General features: G+C 48.0%; 2 protein-coding genes across 4 annotated transcripts in view; one reads left to right on the top strand and one right to left on the bottom strand.

Moving 5' to 3' along the window:
• The window catches only part of NGEF (neuronal guanine nucleotide exchange factor), a 107,632-nt gene that overhangs the window by 28,807 nt on the left and 57,361 nt on the right, over positions 1 to 21,464 (top strand). Inside the window, exons 2-3 of one of the 2 annotated variants that reach the window (XM_053215971.1) lie at positions 5,497 to 5,778; positions 8,435 to 8,549. In XM_053215971.1, coding sequence (XP_053071946.1) covers positions 5,497 to 5,778; positions 8,435 to 8,549 — 397 coding nt within the window. The remainder of the gene's footprint in view (positions 1 to 5,496; positions 5,779 to 8,434; positions 8,550 to 21,464) is intronic. The other variant, XM_027047445.2, reaches the window with a different exon arrangement.
• The window catches only part of NEU2 (neuraminidase 2), an 86,976-nt gene that overhangs the window by 48,625 nt on the left and 16,887 nt on the right, over positions 1 to 21,464 (bottom strand). Inside the window, exon 2 of one of the 2 annotated variants that reach the window (XM_027047469.2) lies at positions 6,794 to 6,859. The exons of the other annotated variant lie outside the window; for it this stretch is intronic. The gene's annotated coding sequence lies outside the window, so the exon portion shown is untranslated. The remainder of the gene's footprint in view (positions 1 to 6,793; positions 6,860 to 21,464) is intronic. 2 annotated transcript variants of the gene reach the window in all.

The following is a 21,464-nucleotide window of genomic DNA, read 5'->3' as shown; positions in this document are numbered from 1 at the left end:
AGTTGCCGGGGCCTTCTGCTGGATAACCCATGCTCTGCCCCCAGCTCCAGGCAGTGACCTTGAACTGCCTTCTGTGATGCTCTGATTGACCAGGGAGCACAGCTCCCCCACTCAGGGCTCCCCATGATCTGCTGCTCACCCCAACCCTTCCCTGCAAATACCCTCCCTGCCGTCCCTGTGCATAGTTTGCCTTCTCTTCTTTGTGGTACTTGCTCTCCCCTGTGGCCCCTACTAGCCATGCAAAGGCCAGGCCTGGTCTTCCAGGCTGTCCCTGGTGCTCCCATGGGTCTGCTTCAGAGCCAGTGCCCAGATGACTCATCTGGATGGACTGCATGCCCTCAACCCCTGTAGAAGATTCTTCCCTACAGCACTTGCTTCCTCCCCCCTCGACTGTCTCCTGACACCCCCTCCTCTCTGCCACCCAGCTCTGCTCTCCATCAAGACTTCTGTCTCCGACAGGCAGCTGACATGACCCGACCTGGCCAAAGCGAGGGGCAGCATGGGGCTGAGCTCCTGGGTGGCCCCTGCCCCCACACCTGCTGAAGATGCTGCAGTTCTCCTCCATAAGGATCTTGCTCAAGGCTGGTCTGCGGACTCACCGTGTTGGCATCCCAGGCCTCACCCTGGATGTCTTGAGTCAGACTCTGTGTCTTAACAAGAGCCCGAGGTGACTCCTTGCATGAGCATCTGAAAAGCCCTGGTCTAGGGGACGTACCTGCCCCTGCCCACCGTGCCATCGCCCCCGCCCCCAGCAGCTGGTTTGGGTTGCCACAGCTGGGCTTGCAGCCAGCTTTCTCCTCCCCTCCCCACCTCTGTCTCCCATGTGCCCCGACCTCCCAGCCTACTGACTCATGTGGGGAGGCCCCCTGGCCCTCAGCCTAACGCTGGGAGGTTTAACAGTCACCCTTGGCTCATGTGCCCGAAGCCACACAGCTAGCACAGAGAACAGACTAGAACCCCCACTCCTGCCTCTGATTCATCCCTGCCAGCCTTCAACCAATCTTTACAACAGCATCTTTTAACCACGTCACATGGAGTCCAGGTTCCCCCAGCAAACAAGTCAGACAGATGGGGGTGTGGTCCTCGCCATGCCATTTCCTGGCTGTGTGATCCCAGGCAAGGTGCCAGAGCTCTCCGACTTGCGGCTTCCTTATCTGTAAAGCAGTGGTAATTAGCACGTGGACCTCAGGGAGGTAATTCATCCATTTGTTCATTGCTGTGAATGACCACGGTTTACAGGGTGCTGTTGTGTGCCCAGCACCAGAGACAGCACTGAGCAGAAGAGACCATATCCTGTCCTTCAGGAGCTTCCTAAGAAGGAAATGTGGGCAGAGGCGGAGCAAAGACATGTAAACACTGCCAGCAGGTGCCAGGCATGGACAACACATCAGCAGGGCTCAGTTGAGTGAGTGGATGAATGAATGAATGACACAAATACAGCTTCTCCACAAGCCCTCCCTGTTCCAATCACAAAGGTACCCCATGCTCGTCCACCATGAAGCCACCTGGAACAGAGAGATGTGGGCTTAAGGCCACTGAGGAGTTTAAGAAAATCATGAGGAGAAGGGAGGAGGGCTGCCGGGCTCTCCAGCAGTTAATGGATCTAGAAGAATTGGAGTCATTATAAAAATATTTCAGATGTAGAACACATTGCCTGAAATAGGCAATAATTGAGGTGGAATCAGAGTTGTTTTTCAGAGTTCCACAATTTTTCAGTGTGTGTGTGTGTGTGTGTGTGTGTGTGTGTGTGTGTCTTAAAGATGGAATACATTTTCTCAGGGTTTCAGAGACCTGCCCCTTACAGACAATGATACAGAAGGTTTGAGAACAACCCCAGGGCTCTTACCATGCCGTGAGCTTCCCTCTCAGGGCTCTCTGAGCCGCCCTGGATCTCAGATTTGGAGAGCCAGCTAGGAGCCACAGCAACACGCACCTGCACCCACGTTTTCTGGATGAGACATTGAGGCCCATACTTGCCCAGTGTAAGCAGGTGATTACAGACAGCAGAAAATGGATATTCAAACCCAAGTCCCCTGCTTCCCAGCCAAATGCGCTTCACTGGACATCGTGCAGGCTTCCGTGAGCTCACAACAACGCCCGGCCAACACTGGCAGTCAGCACTGATACAACCAGGCTGAATCTCCAGTGGATCGTGCCAACCAAAGGGAGCCAGACGCCCGAGGCTCCCTGCCGTGTAGTTCTATCTCCAGGACAGCCAGGCAAAGGCAAATGGGAAGTGTACACAGATGGGTGGTCACTAGTGGGTGCGGTGGGGGGGGGGGGTGCTGACTGTAGTGGGGCACAGGGAAATTTTGGGGTGAGAATGTGTCCTGTATCTTGATCAGGGTGGTGGTTACGCTAAATGTACACATTCGCCAAAACTCCTAGAACCCACACATTAACGAGGGCCAAATCTACTGTGTGTAAATTATACCACTATTTTTAAAAAAAGCAACCTAGGGGCGCCTGGGTGGCGCAGTCGGTTGAGCATCCGACTTCAGCTCAGGTCACGATCTCGCGGTCCGTGAGTTCGAGCCCCGCGTCAGGCTCTGGGCTGAGGGCTCAGAGCCTGGAACCTGCTTCCGATTCTGTGTCTCCCTCTCTCTCTGCCCCTCCCCCGTTCATGCTCTGTCTCTCTCTGTCCCAAAAATAAATAAATGCTAAAAAAAAAAAATTTTTAAAAAGCAACCTAAAATAATGCGTGGTGATGATAAGAATCATCATCTTCAATGCCAAAACCCTGTCTGTGTTCAGGGCCACGACGTGGAGGCCTTGGAGATGCTCTCGGTCAGAGCAGGGAGATGCCCTGCTCCTAACAGTCAGCTTCAGACACTCTTCCCAGGAGGTTTTTCAACCGCACACCCCCAAATCAGCATGCCCCAACCCCAAGCGGGCTTTGCTTCCTCTTAACCTCGCAGGCAGTGAGTGGCATTGACCTGCCCCGTCGCCCTGGCCCATCGCCTGCCGTTGGGAGGGCCCCTCCCTGCTGCTCCTCAAACCTCTGTGTGTCACCGATCCTGTCATTCCTCTTGCACACCTTCCCCGCCCCAGTGTCGACCTGCCACGCCTGGTGATACCTGTGTGATACCTGCCCTCTGGCCTTGGGCCCCCAGCCCACCCTGCCCAGAGCTCCTGGGGCCCTGCCACCTACTCACCCACGGTCAGCAAGGATGCGCTCAGAGCTCCCTGACCTGGTTCAGGGACCGCCACGGACTGGCCCCAGCACACAGTTAACTCCTGCACTGCCTGCTCCCCTGCCAACTGCAGCCACAGGACCTCTGCCCACTTGCTGCCCCCAGGTCAAGCTGAGAACAACCTTAGCACCAGAGTCTCGACCCTTAGGAGGCATAAAGGCAAGGGAAAGGGGGGAGAAGATGTCAGTGAGTCAGGCGTCCTAACATCCTAAAAACCTCAATGGCTTCTGTCTGGACGCGGCCAGCAATGGGCAATTCACTGCCCCTCGCCACCCCCCAGAGCAGCCACTCGCCTTCCGCCAGCTCTGAAATCCAGAGCTGAAGTCTGTCCTTGCCTGTGGTCTGAATTCGCCCCGCTCCCTGCCCCAGACCCCAGAGAGCAGTTGTGTGACGACCTTGACCTCAGCCCTCCTGGGTCTTCTCTCCCAACCCGAGCTCAGGGCAGACAGCCTCCCCGTCCATTTGGCCAGAGCAGAAGCCTCTCATTCTCTCTCTCTCTCATCCCCTTGCTGGGAATGGAAACCGCCCCTCCTGCCTGCGGGCTGTGGGTTCCTTGCCACGTTTGTAATAAACTCTGCCCTCCCAGGTACTCCTGAGAGGGATGTCCCTCCAGATGTGACCTCTTGGCCACTCGTCTCTGGCCACCTGAAATCACAGCTCTACTGTCTGAGGCAAAGGATTAGCCAGCAGGATGGGACCTCTCCAATAGATCCCGCAGGGCATACCTGGCATTTAGGGATCGGGACATGAATGCTGGGACTACTGGGGGCTTGCTGGGGTCACGCAGCTGGCCCTGGTGCCGAAGGAGCTCCCTAGGCCCCCACAAGTCGGGTCAAGCTGCCCCAAGGCAGGCCCTTGTCTTAGTGCTCTCTGACCTCTAACACCTTAACACTTGTTTCGCTTGGCTGATTATTTATGGGCAGGGTCATTAATCAAACATCCTCAGACTTGCAGGCAGGTAGGAAAGGAGGCAACATCCCAAGACAAACCTCCTGTATCTGTGTCATTAGGCAAAAAAAAAAAAAAAAAAAAAAAAGATTTAAAAAGATATGCTCTGCCTGGAGCAAGGGAAGCCACCCTCCTGAATATTCTAAGATCACCTGACCACCTGCCCTGAAAGGGATTTGGACTGAGGTGAGGGGAGGAGAAGGGGGTTGGGAACTCACCCATGAGGAACTTGGAGGGCGGGGCTCGGGGAAGCCGAGCACTAGCGTGAGCAGAGGGGGGCGGTGGGAAGTGGGGTGCCTCAAGTCCAGGTCCCCATTCTTTACGTTTTACAGAGGAAAACGGAGGCAGAAAAGGCGGTTCTTAAGCTTTCCTGAGTCTCTAAAGTCGTTGACCACGTAATAGAAGTTCTGCACCTGTAATCAAGAAAGATGTACCTGCACATGTACCGCCTCTGCATACAATTTAAGGACCACTTAAACCTCCACAGAGTCCGTGGGACCCCAGGTTCTGAACCCTCGGAGGGATGGGAAGCCACAGAGATCGCGAGCGTGCTTTCCTGTTTGCACACGGTCCTAACCGGCGTATGCTCCGCTCAAGGATCCACCTGGTCCCTCGCCACTCTGAGAGCCCGTACCCTAGAAGGCCCATGTTGGGAAGAAACTGGGGTTTGCCTGGACAGTCCTGGTGTAATCCTATTACACCCCTTTTCCTATGAAGAGGGCCCTGGTTCAGATGATATCCACTAAAGGTCACCCCAGAGGGAGGGAACCGTTCTGTTACCCAAGTCGGTGGGGTGGGGGAGGGCTTGTCCCCACAGCAGCCAGACATCATCCTATCAGAGAGGCCACTAATCCATAACTAGACCCAGCCGCCAGAGGATGGCAAGAGGTTTGTCCTCGCGGGATTCAAGTTTTGCATCCCCGAATTCACTGTTGTGTGACCACTACTCGCTGATGGCCCTTTTGAGTTTCCCCAAGACTTTAGTTTTGAGTCTGTTCATACGTCTTCCCTTTCTTTGCTCTGGTTTCCTGGAGTTCTCCCGTTTTTGCACTCTCTCTCTTGAATGACTCAGAAGATGTTTACTTGAAAGCTAGTTATACAAGCCACTTGAAGCATTTTCCCCAAAGCACATCCTATGAATAGAATAAACAAACTTCAATTCTAAAATGATACTTGAGTGCACCCAAAATTGCAGTGGTTAAACTGTAATTTTCATTGACAAAGACACAGCCACCCAGCTATGCAGATTATCCCAAATTTCATCAAATCTGAATGGGAGTGGAAGGCCAGACTCTGAACGGAATATTTCGCCCCGATGACCCTAACTGCAAAGTGTTCCCTTTCTATTCCAAAGTGCTCAAACCGATGGAGCTGGAGAAGATATCTGAAGGTTTGAAAAAGCCCTGGAAGAAACTGATGAGTGGTCCTCGGGAGACTGATGACGAACGGGCCAAGGTGAGACCCGACGTAGCCTCAGAAGAGGGAACGCCCCACGCCCTGGACCGAGAGACACAAGACACAGAAGCCCACGGCTTCATCCGAATTCAGAGAAACTCCATCTTCAACCGCTCCGTGAGACGCAGAAGCAAAGGCAAGGCCAGAGACGCTCCTGAACAGAACACCCGCCACCCGGCAGGTCAGTACCATGGGCCGCTGGCACAGCTGTCCCTTGACACGCAGGTGAAGCCATCAGGGCTGAAAGGCCCTGATGAAAATAAAGAAGAATAAGAGGCCTTGCAACCTAGCAAGGACAGGTCCATTAAAGGAAACATTTTGAAGTTGTTACCTAAAGAATTCAAATTCCCCCAAGATGATGATGAGGGTCCTTCAGGAGAAAGTGTTGACCCAAACTGTAAGATAAGACTGGCTTCTATCGAAAAGAGACAGCTTGCTCTAGGACTCAACAGAACACCCAGATGTGCATGCATCCCAGCAGGGAGGCTTGGAGCTGTCCACATTTGGGTGCATCTGGGGACAGGAGTTTCCTGAGTGGGGACATCTCACCCTTGTTCTCTCACTGGTGCTGCGACGGCCAGAGCTCCTGCTGTCCTGGGAATATCTGAGATGAATACCTCGGGAATAGCTTTGCAGCTGGATTCCTTAATCTTTTAACCCAGCTCCTAGTATATCTGCCCGAAGTATATTTTATCTGCCCAAAGTGTATTTCTTGAGCAGAATGAAGCTCAGAAACTTTTACAAACGGGGGAGTTGTCAGAGCTACGACTGAAATACTATATTCGTGGAAGCTGGGTGAATGGTACATTATATTACTCTCTTGACTTTTGTGTGTGTTCGAAAATCTTAATAAATTAAAAGTTAGAAACACACCCACACGCAAAGGAAGTTAGAGTCTCTGCCCTTGAGGGACCCACAATATTGTGATGATGTCATTCTACTGCAAGTGATGCATCATACAAGAGAGGTAACGGCAAAAAACGAGACCCTTCTGGTGGGGTTAGGAAAGATTCCTCAAAGAAGATGATATTTTAGACGAGTCATGAAGGGTGCATAAGGACATGGCCAGATAGAGAACAGGAGCTAACTTGGCTGAGCACTTGTAGGTACTCAGTGCTAAGGGTGCCCTTACTATACCCATTTCACAGATTAAAAAAAAAAAAAACCCTGAAGCAAACAGAAATTGAGTCACTTACCCTAAATCACACAGCTAGTGAGTGGCCGGGCTTGAACTGGAGTTTAGATCCTTCTAGTCCCAAAGCCTGTGCATGGGGAGAAGGGGTTAGGGTGGCTCTCTCTAACAGAAATATAACGCAAGCCACATACATCATTTAAAATTTTCCAGGGGCCACATTTAAAAAGGAAAAAGAAATGGCTAATATTCATTTTAACATGTTAGTGAACACAATGCATCCAAAATATTATCGTTCTATCATGTAGTCAATAATCAATATAAAAAATTTGTAATAAGACATTTTGCATTTTTTTTGCACTCAGTCTTTAAAATCTGATGAGTATTTTATACTTACGGCCCCTCGCAATTTGCATGCTCAGTTTTCACTGGAAATATTTGATCTGGATTTAGCTTTCATAAAATGTACAGTCAGAAAAAGATTTACATATCCAGATTGTTCCAAATATCCTTAAAAGTTTTCCAATAACTGAACTGAGTATCAGTTTTTACATTTCAATTTAAACTAATTTCAGTTTTAAAAACATGAAGAATTTACTTCCTGGGTCACACCAGCCACGTTTCAAATGCATAACGGCCACACGTGGCTGACAGTGGCCCAGGGATGGCACAGGGTTAGAGCACGACAAGCAGACAGAAAAGCAGATACGGCTGCCCAAGGCCAGGGGCCGGGGGTCTTCCTGAGCAGAAGCAAAGGAGAGTGTCTGAGGTGAGGCTGGAGAGGGGACCCAGGCCAGGGGGGAAAGAGTTTGTGGCTTCTCAAGCGCAGTCGGGAACCCTGACGCCCACGTAGACTAGAACAGGGTCACTTCACTTCTTGCCATCATCATAGCTGCCATTTACGTCCAGACCATAAGGTTTTCATCAGACTCAGAGTTGTATTTTAAAAATGACTCCCTGTTTCCCCTCCCTGCAGTTAACTCCTAAGACAGCCCAGAGCTTTCTGATCCAGAGTCCAAGGAGAAAACGCTCCCCCTGCTCTCGCTGGGGGGAGCGCACAAGCCGGCGCGTGGCACGGGGCTTCTCCTCCCCTCCCACACAACAAAAGAAGGCTTGTGCTCCCAGTTCAGTTTGTGACTTAGGTGTGCGAGGTCAGCTGAATGGGTGCCCTTTCAAAGTCACACCAGAACACTGACTGACCACCCACCTACCGGCGGTCTGACGCCCCAGGGGAGGGAACTTGGCTTATTTAATATCGATTAGGACTTGCGAAGTGACGTGTTAAAAGATTGACACGTTGCAAATGATTTTTGTTCGGTAGAAACAGTAACACCAATGGTTCTGGTTTTACTGCCCTCTCAGACATTAACCAGGTTTGTATCTAAGTTTGCAATCCCATTTCCAATATTCTTTTTTCCACTGAGTGCATCTGCACGTGTGTGTGTGTGTGTGTGTGTGTGTGTGTGTGTGTGTGTACATGCATGTGAAGTTTCTTGCATCATAATTATAATTTTTGTAGAGATGGCGTGCCAGGTCACCAAATACGTGCAAGCCGTGGCAAATTCCCCTCCAGGGGCGGGACAGGAAGAAAGCCCTCTTCCCTCCTTCTTCCCTCCTGGGGTGAAGCTGCTACTATGCAGAGAGAATTGCCTGAAAGAGGGAAGATGCACGTTTTCTAGCTCTCTGCCTTTCTTAAATGTCACAGGTTCACTGGAAAATGCACAATCTGTGGATAAGGCCCTGACCGTGAATGTCCCCCAGGGCAGAATGCCTCGGTGGAGAACCCCCGTACAGCCAGACCCGGGAGCCAAGAGAACAAGGTAAGAGAGGGCAAATCAGAGGAGGGGCCAGTTCATGACAAGATGTATCAGGACCGGTTGGTGCAAAGTACGGACAGCTGCAAGGATGTCTTATGTTTGTTTTTTTTTTTTTTAAGTAACTTTTATTTGCCTGTGTTTAAAAAAAAAAAAAAACTTCACCATCTCCTTTAAAAAAAAAAAATAACCCATTGTTACTCTTCCGTCATAAAACTGGGAAATCGTGGACATTACTGATTTCGAGAAGTAGAAAAGGAAAATCCCTGTGTGGTGCCACAACCCAGAGAGGCTTTAATATGTTTTATCTGTTGCAAGGTGCTTTTTCCTGTATGTTTTATGCCTATTTTCTCTTCATAAAGTAGGATCTTACTATATATCCTGTCTTCAAACCTACTTAATAGTGTATCACAAACCCTTCTGCATGTTACTAAATATTTTTCTACACAATTATTCAATGGCTATAAAGTAATCTACAGTATGATAGGATTATAATTCATTAATCATGTTATGGTTGTTGGATGTTTGGGTATTGTAGCAGCTAGGACTAAATTTAGCTGCTTGTAACCAAAAAACACAGCTTAGAATGACAGAGATCTATTTGACTCTTGAGTGAAAGAAGCCTGGGGGGTTGTGACAGCAACTACTTCATGCCTTCAGCTATCAAGGTGGCTGCCAGAGCTCCGGCCATCATAGCCACAGTTCAGATGGTAGGAAGAAGAAAACCAGAGGGTGGTGGGGACTCGTGGTGGCCTACTCTGTTCTCCTCTTATGGAGCTTCCCTGAAGCCCACTCAACTACTGGTGCTTACATCTCATTGGCCCAAACTGACTGGGTCACACGGCCACCTCCATTTGCACGCCAGGAAGGCCGGGAAATGTATCTCTTTCAAACCAGGTCTGTTTCCACCTCCGGAAATTGGCTCCACACCAAGGAATAAAAGAGAATGAATACGGGGAGAGGCAACAGCACTCTCCGACCCAAGGGAGTTCCAATTTTTTGCTGGTCTATAAGCCACACTATGAGAAATATCATTGTGGCAAAATCCTGATACCCATTCCTCCTTATTTCCTTAAGTTCTTAGAAACTTCGCACCTTCTACAAATCCCTGGTTACAGGGAAGTCGTGTTCCCGTATTTGTACTGGGGAAGTACGGGATAGACATCCTGTCGCAGAAACAGGTGGTGGGCATTCTTTTGCTCCCTGACACGGCTTTGACCACAGGCCCTTGACTATACATATAATCATTTAAATACATAACTTAATAAAAAATATATATACGGATCTATTTCACTTACACGTAATTATATAATAAAGGCAGCTGACTCCTGTTGCCTCTGTTCTGGCTTAAGAGCCAAAGAACGACACCGTAAACATCTTCCCACCCACACAGGACGCTCTACAGATGGTGGGGGAAGTCACTCTTAGCTCATCCCTCTTGTCCAGGGGTCAGCAGGAGTGACAGTACAAATATTTCACAAGCAGGGCCCAACACTGCTGTCCCAGGGGGGCAGCGGAAAGACCCTGGGAGTAGCGAAAAGGGAAAGGACTCAGGACGTGGCTATTTCCCAAGCAGCACACAAATGTTTCCATATTTTCACAATCAATCAAAAAGAGGGTGAGGCTAAGGAGACTGGTTACCGGGCTTTGTTTTTGCTGGGGGATCATTGTCAGAGTTCTGGGAGCTGCCCACACCTTCCCACGGGGGTTCCCCCTTGTAGTTGCTGGGGCTCCCTGGAGAGACAGAGCCAGCAGGATGTGGAGAGAGAGGGTGGGGGGCGTTCCATGTAAGGAACTGGTTCACAGTTGTGGAGGCTTGATGAGTGCAGAATCTGCTCAGTGAGTCTGGGGCCGGAGACTCAGGGAAGAGCTACTGTCGGAGTCCAGAGGAGGCCCGCCACACAATTCCTTTTTGCTCTGTGAGGTTACTTAGTCTTTGTTCTATTAAGACCTTCAACTGTTTAGATGAGGCCCACCCACATTATGGAGGATAAACTGCTTTGCTCAAAGTCCACTGACTTAAGTGTTCATCTCAAAAAACATCTTCACAGAAACACCCAGAATGATATTTGACCAAATATCTAGGCACCATGGCCCAGCCAAGTTGACACCTGAAATCAACGATCATATCCCCCATTTTCACCCTAGTGAGGGGGGTTTCAAGAGATCTCTGTAATCGGGGGGGGGGGGGGGAGGGGGGCGGTGTGGAACACAAGGACCAGAACCTGGTTTGCTCCTGGAAACATCTAGAGATGAGCTGGCTGACGGCCTCATGGAAGGGGTGGGGAGAGGGCAGAGCAGGGAGTGAGGGGCATCTACCCCAAAGGCAAGGCAGGGGCACATGTTTTCTTGGAGCCAAGTATAGATCTCAAGGGAGGGGACCAGCCATGAATCACTTTGAAAAGGACTCCACCCAACACGGCTTCCTGCTAGGGGCCAGGTGGATCTTGGCAGAAAGCAGCCGAAAGTGGCCGGCTCGAGAGCTTTGCACCCGCCAAAGAACCACGGCCAGAGATCCCCAGTGAGGTATCTCCAAGGAGCTTCCCACAAGTGCCCCACTTTGAGGGCCCAAACAGCACCGGGGGGGGGGGGGGGCGGGCAGGAGACGACAGGGCAGGAAGCAGAAGCTTCCCAGCTGTGGCCGGCACTGGGAGAAGAGAGGCGTCCAGAAATAACGTTGGGGTGCACTTTTGAACACCTAGGGAAACAGAGCATTTGTTGGTAACCCAAGAGTGACCAGAAGAGCTTTGCACGTGGTCTGCCTGAGATTTCACGCAAGGCCAAGCACAAGCAGATGGAATTGGGGATGGAGAGGAAGCCTGGGGACCCTTCTCGTTTGCACCCTCCCCAGTCCAGGGGGTCCCTGCGCTTACCTCCGTCTTGTGACCTAGTGAGGACGGAGGTTCTGAGGAGCTTATGTAGGTGGATCTCAGGATCCCCACTGTGAGATTTGTTTCTATTATGTTCTCTGAACTAGATATCTGTGGCAGGGTAAGTCACAATGTATCCGCTATGGAAAAGTTTTCTAGAGGAAAACCTCCTGATGGGCCATGGGGCTCCCAGGGCTTGAGCTATTGCTTTTTTTTTTTTTTTTTAAGTTTTTATCATTGATTTCTGAGAGAGACAGAGTGCGAGTGCGGAAGGGGCAGAGAGAGAGGGAGACACAGAATCCAAAACAGGCTCCAGGCTCCCAGCTGTCTGCACAGAGCCTGACGTGGGGCTTGAACCCACGAACCGCGAGATCATGACCTGAGCCGAAGTCGGACGCTTAACCGACTGAGCCACCCAGGGCCCCAAGCTATTGCTTTTAAAGGTAAAAACCAAAATGTAAGTTTCTCCTGGGAAGTGTTACCCTTCGACGGTCAAGAAGCTACCACATCAGGATGCATTAGATGTGACACGTCTGGGATAACATTTGTGGGTGCCGTGCACGAGGACCATCCATTCTCTTCTATTCCTCTGCTCACGCCTCATTTCACTAGGCACCCCAGCATTTGGAGGCTCGGACCTTTATGTAAAGTAACGTGATCCCTGCTCTGGCCCACATCCTGTGTCCCCACCTTCGCACGCCGTGTCCCTCATTCAGAGTGCCCTGGTTCCATAAGTCCAGTTGTCTCTCGCTATGTTTCCACAGACACATTCCCAGGGCCTGCAGCTACCTGTTCCTGCTGGATGCCCCTTTATTCTAAGTTGGGAAAATAATTCTGTCACCTAGATTCATGCATGTAAATGCAGGTTTTGTGATCCAAATTTAACAGAGGACAGAAGAAAACAGAAAAGGAAAGGAAAGAACCCTCCATGGTACAAAAGCTGGAAACAACTGAGGAGGGACTAGAGCATCTACCTCATGCAGGGCCCCAAATAGTTTCTCCTTCTTTTCTGTAATTGCTACTATAGTTAGTGTCTTCGTAAAGGTAATTTTAAAGGGACTCATTGAAGGAAATTTTACATTACAACAAAACGTGCAAATCTTGGGCACACGGTGTGATGAATGTATTAGTCAGCTCAGTTGCTGTAATAAAATAGCACAGATTGGGTGCTTAAACAGCAGACGTCGATTTTCTCCTCATTCTGGAGATCTGAAGTCCAAGATCAGGGTGCCACTGTGGTCAGACTGTGGGAGGGCTCTCTGCCTGGCTTGCAAACAGCTGCTTTCTCATAGGTCCTCACGTCGTGGACAGAGAGGGAAAGCAAGGTCTGGCCTCTTCCTCTTCATGGGGTCTCCACCCTCATGACCTCATCTAAACCTAATTCCAAAGGTCCTAGGGGCGCCTGGGTGGCTCAGTCGGTTGAGCGTCCGACTTCGGCTCAGGTCACGATCTCGCGGTCCGCGAGTTCGAGCCCCGCGTCGGGCTCTGGGCTGATGACTCAGAGCCTGGAGCCTGTTTCCGATTCTGTGTCTCCCTCTCTCTCTGCCCCTCCCCCGTTCATGCTCTGTCTCTCTCTGTCTCAAAAATAAAAAAATAAAAGGTTAAAAAAATTTTTAAAAATAATAATAATAATTCCAAAGGTCCTACCTCCAAATACCATCACGTGGGGGGTAGGGCTCTAACGTGTGAATTTGAGAGGGGTGGGGGACACAATTCAGTCGACAGCAATACATTTTTACATACATATACACCCACTTGACCATTGTTACATAAAAAAATTCAACTGAATGATTTTAAAGGTCTGATTGGCTTTCCTAATCCATTCCTGAATCAGGCAGCACCCCATCCAGCAAGCAGAGGGCAGCTCTGAAGGGCGCTACAATGGGAAGGGTTTTTCGAGGCAAGACAAGAATATCATAAACAGGAAGAAAGGATTATTTCAGGAGCGGTCACCTTCATTTGGGGACAAAAGGGTTTCAGCTGGTGGATTACCTCATCTTCCTTTCGGGGGTGAAGAGGGCCCAGGTGACAGATCATCTTATCCGTGCTGATCAAAAACTTCCTGGCTGACCAGGTACAGGCTATAGTCCTGGGGTCTTGAAACTCCCATTAGGTTAAGTGTTGAATCTTGGTTCAATGACTTAGGGTCTTAACCTCAGTGGCACCATCTTGGGCCTGTGATTTTCTTTTTAACACCATCAACCAGACCAAGAAACAACATTTCCATTGGCCCATGAGTCTCCCTAAGACTCCTTTTTTTTCTGGTCAATACCTAGCCCTCTCACCCATCACCATTTTCTGACCTCCATCACCATTTGCTTAGTTTTGCTGGTTCTTGACCTTCATGGGAATGCGATCGATCACACGGTGTGCACGCAATGGTGTCTGACTTTCTGAACATATTTTTTCCAGATTCATCAGTGTATCTACGTCAGATCGCTCTTTTTATTGCTGAGAAGTATCACCACTATTTGGCTTAACAGTATTAGGAAGAGCCAAATAATGTTTCAAAACAGTTGTATTATTCCACACCCCTACCAGCAAGGTATCAAAATACTGGTCACACCAGGTGCTGGCCAACTCTGCACCTGTTCTGATATATTGAAGTTCCTCAATGTGGTTTTAATTTGTATGTTGCTGATGACAAATGATGTTGAATCCCTTTTCGTATACTCATTGGCCATTCACATATCTTCTTTTGTGAAGTTCCTCTTCAAGTCTTTTGTGCATTTTTTTTAATTTTATGTTTTTAATTTTTAGTAATTCTTTATATATCTTGAAGACAAGTCCTTGGTCAAATATAGATAGATATAGATATAGATATAGATATAGATATAGATATAGATATAGATATAGATATAGATACAGATATAGATATAGATACTCTACCAGTCTGGGGCTTCTCTTTTAATATTCTTGTCCTTTAATGATCAGAAATTTTCATCTTGATGAAGACTAATTTATCAACTTTTTCCCTTGCTTCTCCTTTTCCATCCTAAGAGATATTTAACTACTTCGAAGTCATAAAAATATTCTATGTTTTTCTTATAAGAACGTTGTACTTTGGGGTGCCTGGGTGGCTCAGTCAGCTGGGCGTCTGACTCTTGATTTTGGCTCAAGTCATGATCTCGTAGTTAGTGGGTTTGAGCCCCACGTCCGGCTCTGCCACTGCTTGGGATTCTCCCTCTCTCTCTGTCTCTCTCTCTCTCTGTCCTTCCTCCACTCCCTCTCTCTCTCAAAATAAATAAACAAACTTGAAAAAAAAAAGAGCTTTATACTTTTAGCTTTCCCATTTAGGTCTGTGCTCCATATGCAAACAAGTTGCTCTAGAGTCATTTATTTATTTAGTAGATTTTTTTAATTTTTATTTATTTTTGAGAGAGAGAAAGACAGAGTGCGAGCAGGGGAGGAGCAGAGAGCAAGAGGGAGACACAGAATCCGAAGCAGGCTCCAGGCTCTGAGCTGTCAGCACAGAGCCGGATGAGGGGCTCAAACCCACGAACTGTGAGATAATGACCTGAGCCGAAATCAGACGCTTAACTGACTGAGCCACTCAGGCGCCCCCCCCCCCCCAAAAAAAAATCCGCTGACTGCAGACATGGGGATCTTTTCTGGACTTTTATTCTGTTTTGTTGATCTAAGTGCCTTTCCTTATGCCAATATCACACTGACTTAAATACTGTAGCTTTATACTAAGTCTTAAAATCTGGTAGTGAAAGCTCTCCTACTTTGTTCTTTTTAAAGATTGTCTTGGATATTTTCAGTCCTTTGCATTTCCATATAAATTTTAGAATCACTTTGTCAATTTCTAAAAAAAAAAAAAAAAAATGTCTGCCAGGATTTTGGTTAAGATTGCATCGTCTCTCTCTATAAACTTGGATATCACTGACACCTTAATATTAGCACCTTAAATTGTTCCATCTATGAACATGTCCTAACCTTCTGTTTATTTAGATTTTTTTTAAATTAACCCAGCAACCATTTGCAGTTTTTAGCATTGAGGATTTACACATATTTTAATCGCATTGTTCTGAGGATTTTAACGCTTTTGATCCTATTTTAAATGCCAGTGTTTTGTAATTTCACTTTTCAATTGTTCACTGGTAGTATGTTCAAATACAATTAATTTTTGCATGGCTACCTAGCATCCTGTGACCTTGATACATCACTTATTAGCTCTAATTATTTGTATATTTCTTTGATTTTTCTATGCACACAACACTGCCATCTGTGAATAAAGATGGCTTTAGTTCTTCTTTTCCCCCAAGTTTCATGCCTTCTCCTTGTTTTCTCTTGCTTTATTGCAGTGGCAAAGTCTCCATTACAAGGCTGGATAGACGTGCTGTGGGTAGATATCCCTGTTTTAGGTCCTGGTCAAGAATGCTTTGATTGCAAAGACCAGAAACCTACTTAAACGTGTTCAAGTAGAAGAGGGATATTGAACAACTTAAATTTGTTCAAGTGAAAAAAGGATGCTGGAATCCTGAAGAATGCAAGTATAAAAGATAAAACCCAGCTTTACAGAGATGGAAAAGCTATCAGGAACCAGAGCCACTTTCTGGTTAGAAGGCCACGGAAGGCCACGGCCTCCATTCCTCTCTACTTCTCTCTATGGACTGCTCTATTCTCCTGCTCTCCCCCAGACCAGCTCCTTCTCACTGCCTATCAGCTGGTGCATGACCCAAAATGGCAGATATGGACAGTATGACCTTTCAGTTTGGTTCTCCACAGCGAGTGGATACCTCCTTTTGTGTCTCTCAGAGAGAAAGACTTTCTAAAGAAAAGAATCTGGTTGGCCAAATGTTTATCGCTGGGCCAATCGCTCAAAAGAATAGGAGGTAGGACCAATGGGGCCATTCCCAGGTATCACAGGGAACCATGTTTGGGAGCATCTTGGAGATGTCTGTGAAGGATAGCCAGGCACCCAAAACACACCCAGTGTAGTAGAGTCTGGGTCTCCTGCACACGAGGATGCCAAAGGGGACATGAGTAAGGTAAGGAGCAGCAGGATGCAGGTAGGAACAGTAGGGACTGGAGGCAGTAGGTTAGAAGACTGAGGTCCTCTGAAACTCAGAGTGGCCCAGGAACCAGTCCTCCAGTTTGCAAGAAGCTTGGATGGTGCTGCTCTGGAGTGTGTGACCTTCTTAGTCAGTGCCTGCCTCCAGAGGTTCTAGAATTGTCCACAACCCACCCAAGGGTGTCCTGCAAGTCTTCTTTCATAGGCCAATGACAGCAGTGTCACAGGGCTGCTGAACAAGAGGGAAGCACAATTACTGTAGACAAATGTGCTATAAAGAGGGGTGCGGGAAGGGAACTAACATTTGTTGAGTGCCTTTATGTGCATCATCTCTTTAAATTCTCTTATCATGGGGTGCCTGGGTGGTTCAACCAGATAAGCATCCGACTCCGGCTTGGGTCATGATCTCATGGGTTCATGAGTTGGAGCCCCGTATTGGGCTCTGTGCTGACAGCTCAGAGCCTGGAGCCTGCTTCGCATTCTGTGTCTCCCCCTCTCTCTGCCCCTCCCCAGCTCGTGCTGTCTGTCTGTCTCTCTCTCTCTGTCTCTCTTTCTGTCAAAAGTAAATAAATACTAAAACAATTTTAAAAAATAAATTCTTACTGTTATCCCCATTTCACAGACAAGAAAACTAGGACTCAACAAAAGTTGGTAACTCGGTCACCTGTGCACAGCTGGTGAGACAGTTAGACCATGAACCCCGGGCCCCACACACCATGATCTCTCACTTCCCCGGCTGCCCCAGGTGAGAGTGCTGCCAGGATAAACTTGGCTGTGAGAAGGAGGGTGTTCCTATTAACCTACTCACAGGGGCAAAGTCAGGAGGCACAGGGAGCCTCCTCTGTCTAGTCCACTGCCTGCTTGGTCCCTTAGGGGTTCTCTCAAGTCAAAGCATTGCACATTGGGTCTTTACTATAGCTGCAATGTCACAAGTCAGGGTTCTAGTCCCAGAAATCATGTCATATCATAAACTACCAAATTGACAGATAGATAGATAGAACAGAACGCAAACATGAACTTTTATAAATTGACATTTCTACATCAAGTTAAGCTACATTATACAATTTCATGGGAACACTTTTTCTGCATGAACTGAGCAGGCTGATGCTTAAAATATTTGTCCACTGATCTTCCAACCAAAAATACCCTTGTGTTTTCCTGGCAGTGTTCTGAGGGAACGGCAGGAGTTCATTATTCCACGGTTGGTCAGTCTGCATTAAACATTAGCATCACCCTAGGGCTGACACTCAGGGGGAAGATGGAGGCAGCCTCACTAAGTGTTAACAGCTCTGCTCGAGCTGGTTCAGCCAGACCCTCCTGACTATTAAATACTGTGACCATCATTCCCGGATCCATTTCCCAAATGGTCACTGTCATCAAATCCTTCATCGCCACCAAAGATTCGTGCATGGCACTGTGCGTCTTTGAGTGCTGATACAGGGCAAGGAACAGTTTCCATATTGGAAGCTGTACGTGTTTCCATGGAAATGTACAAGTTCCACGGACCGTAACCCTGGGGGCAGCTTGTCAGATGTTCATCAGTGCTGGTTCGGGTTGTTCCTAGGAGGGTCTGAGAGCCTTCCCAAACTGTAAATGCCTATTTACTGAATGACTGAAACAAATACTGAGTCACTTCAGGTTTGGGGCTGCCTCTTTTATTCAAGGAGGCTACTTTCGAGCTTCGCCATTAGTCCGTCCTTTGAGACGATACGGGAGCTGAAGAAATGCAGGCTGACTGTAGTCAAGCCTCTACTGGTGTATGAGCAACACGGGAGAGAGAGAAACAGGAGCAACATAGTACAGATGCATTCAGCAAAATCCGAACAGGACACGTGACCCAATTTGTCAACAAAGTGCGGGGAGGAAAGAAAGGGGTGGTAGCCAACTGCTCCGCGTAGACCCCATGCGAATCCTGTTTCGGACAAACACTCGGGGAAGCAAAGGTGCGGCGCCGTCAGGGAAGTATTCTCGATGGGGCTCGCTTCAAAATGACCCCAGGAAGGAGTGGGCAGCAGCACAAGTGCCGGAGAATGAGTCGGTCAGCCACCGCTGCGGGAGCTGGGCGCTAAGTCCTTGGAGAGCTCCTTGGGGTTTCTGTCTGCTTCAGTGTGTGCCTGAAATGGCCCGTAATAAAAAGCTTAATTTTTGTTAGGGTTAGTCTTTGGAAAGCGGATTAAAAAAAAAAAGAAAAGAAAGAAAGAAATAGGCAGGAGCTGAGGTAAAGCGGCCCTCCAGTCCCGTCCCACGCCTGCCCATGTGCCCCCTCCCAGAAGGTCGGGCAGAATCATCAGCTCTCACCGCCGGCCGGGCGTGGTGGCCCGGGGGCACTCACTGTAGAGTCCTTTAGGCAGGAAAATGGCAAGCTTTGCTCCCTCCCAAGTACCCGGCACACATCTGACAGGCCAGAGGCACTCAATATTTGCCAACGACTAATGAAGATCGATGAATGAATGAACGCATGCATGCATGCATGCAGTTTCCCCGGGCAGAGGTTTGTACCCGGGAACCTGACGACATGCCTGTGCAGACTGGTCCAGCAGTGGCCCAAGGACGGGCAGATTAAGGTTCTTGCAAAGCCAGGTTACAATGTCACCAGGATGGGAGCGCCTGGGGGGCTCGGTCAGTGAAGTGCCTGACTTTGGCTCATGTCATGATCTCCTGGTTCGCGAGTTTGAGCCCCGCACCTGGATCTCTACCGAAAGCACAGAGCCCGCTTCAGATCCTCTGTCCTCCTTTGTCTCTGCCTCTACCCCGCTGGTTCTCTCTCTCCCTCCCTCTCTCTCTCAAAAATAAATACACTTAAAACAAACAAACAACAACAACACAAACAACATCACCAGGTCACCAGGATGGATAAATACTCCCTGCAGCTTCAGCAAAAAAATGCAACATCTCTAGCGCACAGGGATTTGCCTGCCCAGCTGCCTTTTGGAAATAACGCACTTTCCCACCTCCCCCAGCAAGAGAGGAGGCCCAACGCCCTCAACACTAAAAATGCAAATAGAGCTTCATAATTAATTGCCTCTCTGGCTTCCCCCCACCCGGGCACTGGCTGAGGCCCCCCGGATTGCCCACCCAGTCAGTCTGTGGACCATAAACAAAAGACAGGAAAGCATTCAGAGGATCTCAGGCCACTCGGACATGGTGACGGAAGAGGTTTGAATTTTCGATCTCTGAAATTGTTTCTATTTTTACACCGTCTCAGAACAAATATAACTGTGACTTATGTTTCACAGTTTATGCAGCTAATTTCATATACTTCTGACAGCTATATCTTATTTTCAGCCGTTCTAAACTTTTTCCCCATTGGGAAGTTGAAGTTGCGTATTCCCTACTTCCCCACAAGGCCTCCTTGACGTGGGCTGGGCGAACAAGTGGCCCTGGGTGGGGGCGGGGTTCGAGATGGCTGTGGTCCTCCCACTCCGGCCCCGCCCTCTTTCCCCGCCCCACCCAGAAGTGACAGGCTCAGGAACCAGCCAGCAGCTCAGATCTTAAGGGGTCATGTGGACAGTTTCTTGGCCTTGCTGACCCCCTTAACTTTTAAAATAACAGTAATAATGGCCTTTGGGCTAGGCTTGGAGCATGGATTTTACCCACTCATAATTACATCTTCAGTGTTTTAAACTACTGACACCTTCCCACTTGTTAAATGGTCCACTGGGGTTAATTTTGCCTAATTTTGCTGATTCTGGTCCATCTCAGCTGTCATTCTTTTCATTTTTAAACTTCCTTACTTTGCCCTTGTATCTTCCTTCTAATTTTCTCTCTATTTTAATCACATTTTAAATGTTTTCCTTTAGTGTTTGACTTTTATAATGATTACCACTATTAAAATTCATGGCTTCTGAATTTTATGAATTTTAATGTCAAATCCCTTCTTTTCCTTTTATTTTACTTGTATCTTACCATTTACATTCCCTAAGCTTCTGGGGTTTTGTTGGCTTTAACTTATTGTTTTATTTCCGATTTCTTTTTAACTATAATCCTTCATACGCCCTTTTATTTTGTTTGCTTGACTGTTTATAACATTAACTTTTCAGCAACCTAATTTTGGTTCTTAAATTATTTTCTTGGTTCTCTCTACCCTTCATGCATAATGTTAATTATCCTGTTTGGGTTTTTTTTTTTTTTTTATTAGTCATGGTCTTGTATCTTACTGATTGTTTTTCCCAAATTCTTTTGAATTCTTAATTCGAAAATGTTTGTACCTTACGGGCTGGCTCTGGGGAGGATGTGGAAGCCTGGGTAGGGGACCTAGGAAGCCTGTCTCCCTAGGCCTCAAGACCTGACTTTGCTGACCTTCGGAGGCCCGAGAGGGTCCCCATACAGGCAAGAGATCAGAGAAGCTCAGAGCAGAATTTGAGCCCTGGGTCACCTCACACCAGCATGTGGCTTTGGGTAAATAGATCCTCCCTCTCCCCACACCTCAGTCACCTCCTACTATAAAGGAGAAGAGCTGGGTGTGAACGCAGAAAAACACAGACAGGACAGGCCAAGTGTGCAAGCACGTGGAAACTGCCCCCCTGTACCCGGGACAGGTCACAGAAGAACAGACAGTGTGGTTTCATTTTTGCAAAATTCAAAACTCTGCCAAACTAAACAAGGTAGTCTGCCCAAAATGCAAAACCTGAATCTAATCACAGAAAACATCAGGAAAGTCCAAATCAAGAAACGTTCTACAAAAGAATTGGCCTGAAATCTTCGGTAAGTGTCAAGGTGAAACAAATTGAACAAAGACTTCCAGACTGAAAAAACCCAAAGAGGCCAGACACCTGAATGCAATGAGTAACCCTGGATTGGGTCTTTTTGCTATAAAGGACATTATTGGGACAATAGACAAAATTTGAATGGAGTCTGAACATTAGTTGGCCATAAAGTAGCAAAGCTGACTTCCTGATTTGGATGTTTGTATTTTGGTTACATAGGAGCTTGTCTTTGGTTGTGGAAAACACACACTAAAAAGTGTTTGATGACAGTGGCTCATTAGGTCAGCAACTGACTCCCCATCGGTTGAGGAAAAGTACTCAAGACAAA

This window comes from Acinonyx jubatus, chromosome C1, assembly GCF_027475565.1.
Source record: "Acinonyx jubatus isolate Ajub_Pintada_27869175 chromosome C1, VMU_Ajub_asm_v1.0, whole genome shotgun sequence".
Classification (NCBI taxonomy): Eukaryota; Metazoa; Chordata; class Mammalia; order Carnivora; family Felidae; genus Acinonyx; species Acinonyx jubatus.
The sequence above is the reverse complement of the archived record's forward strand: the minus strand, read 5'-3'. Positions and strand labels throughout refer to the sequence as shown.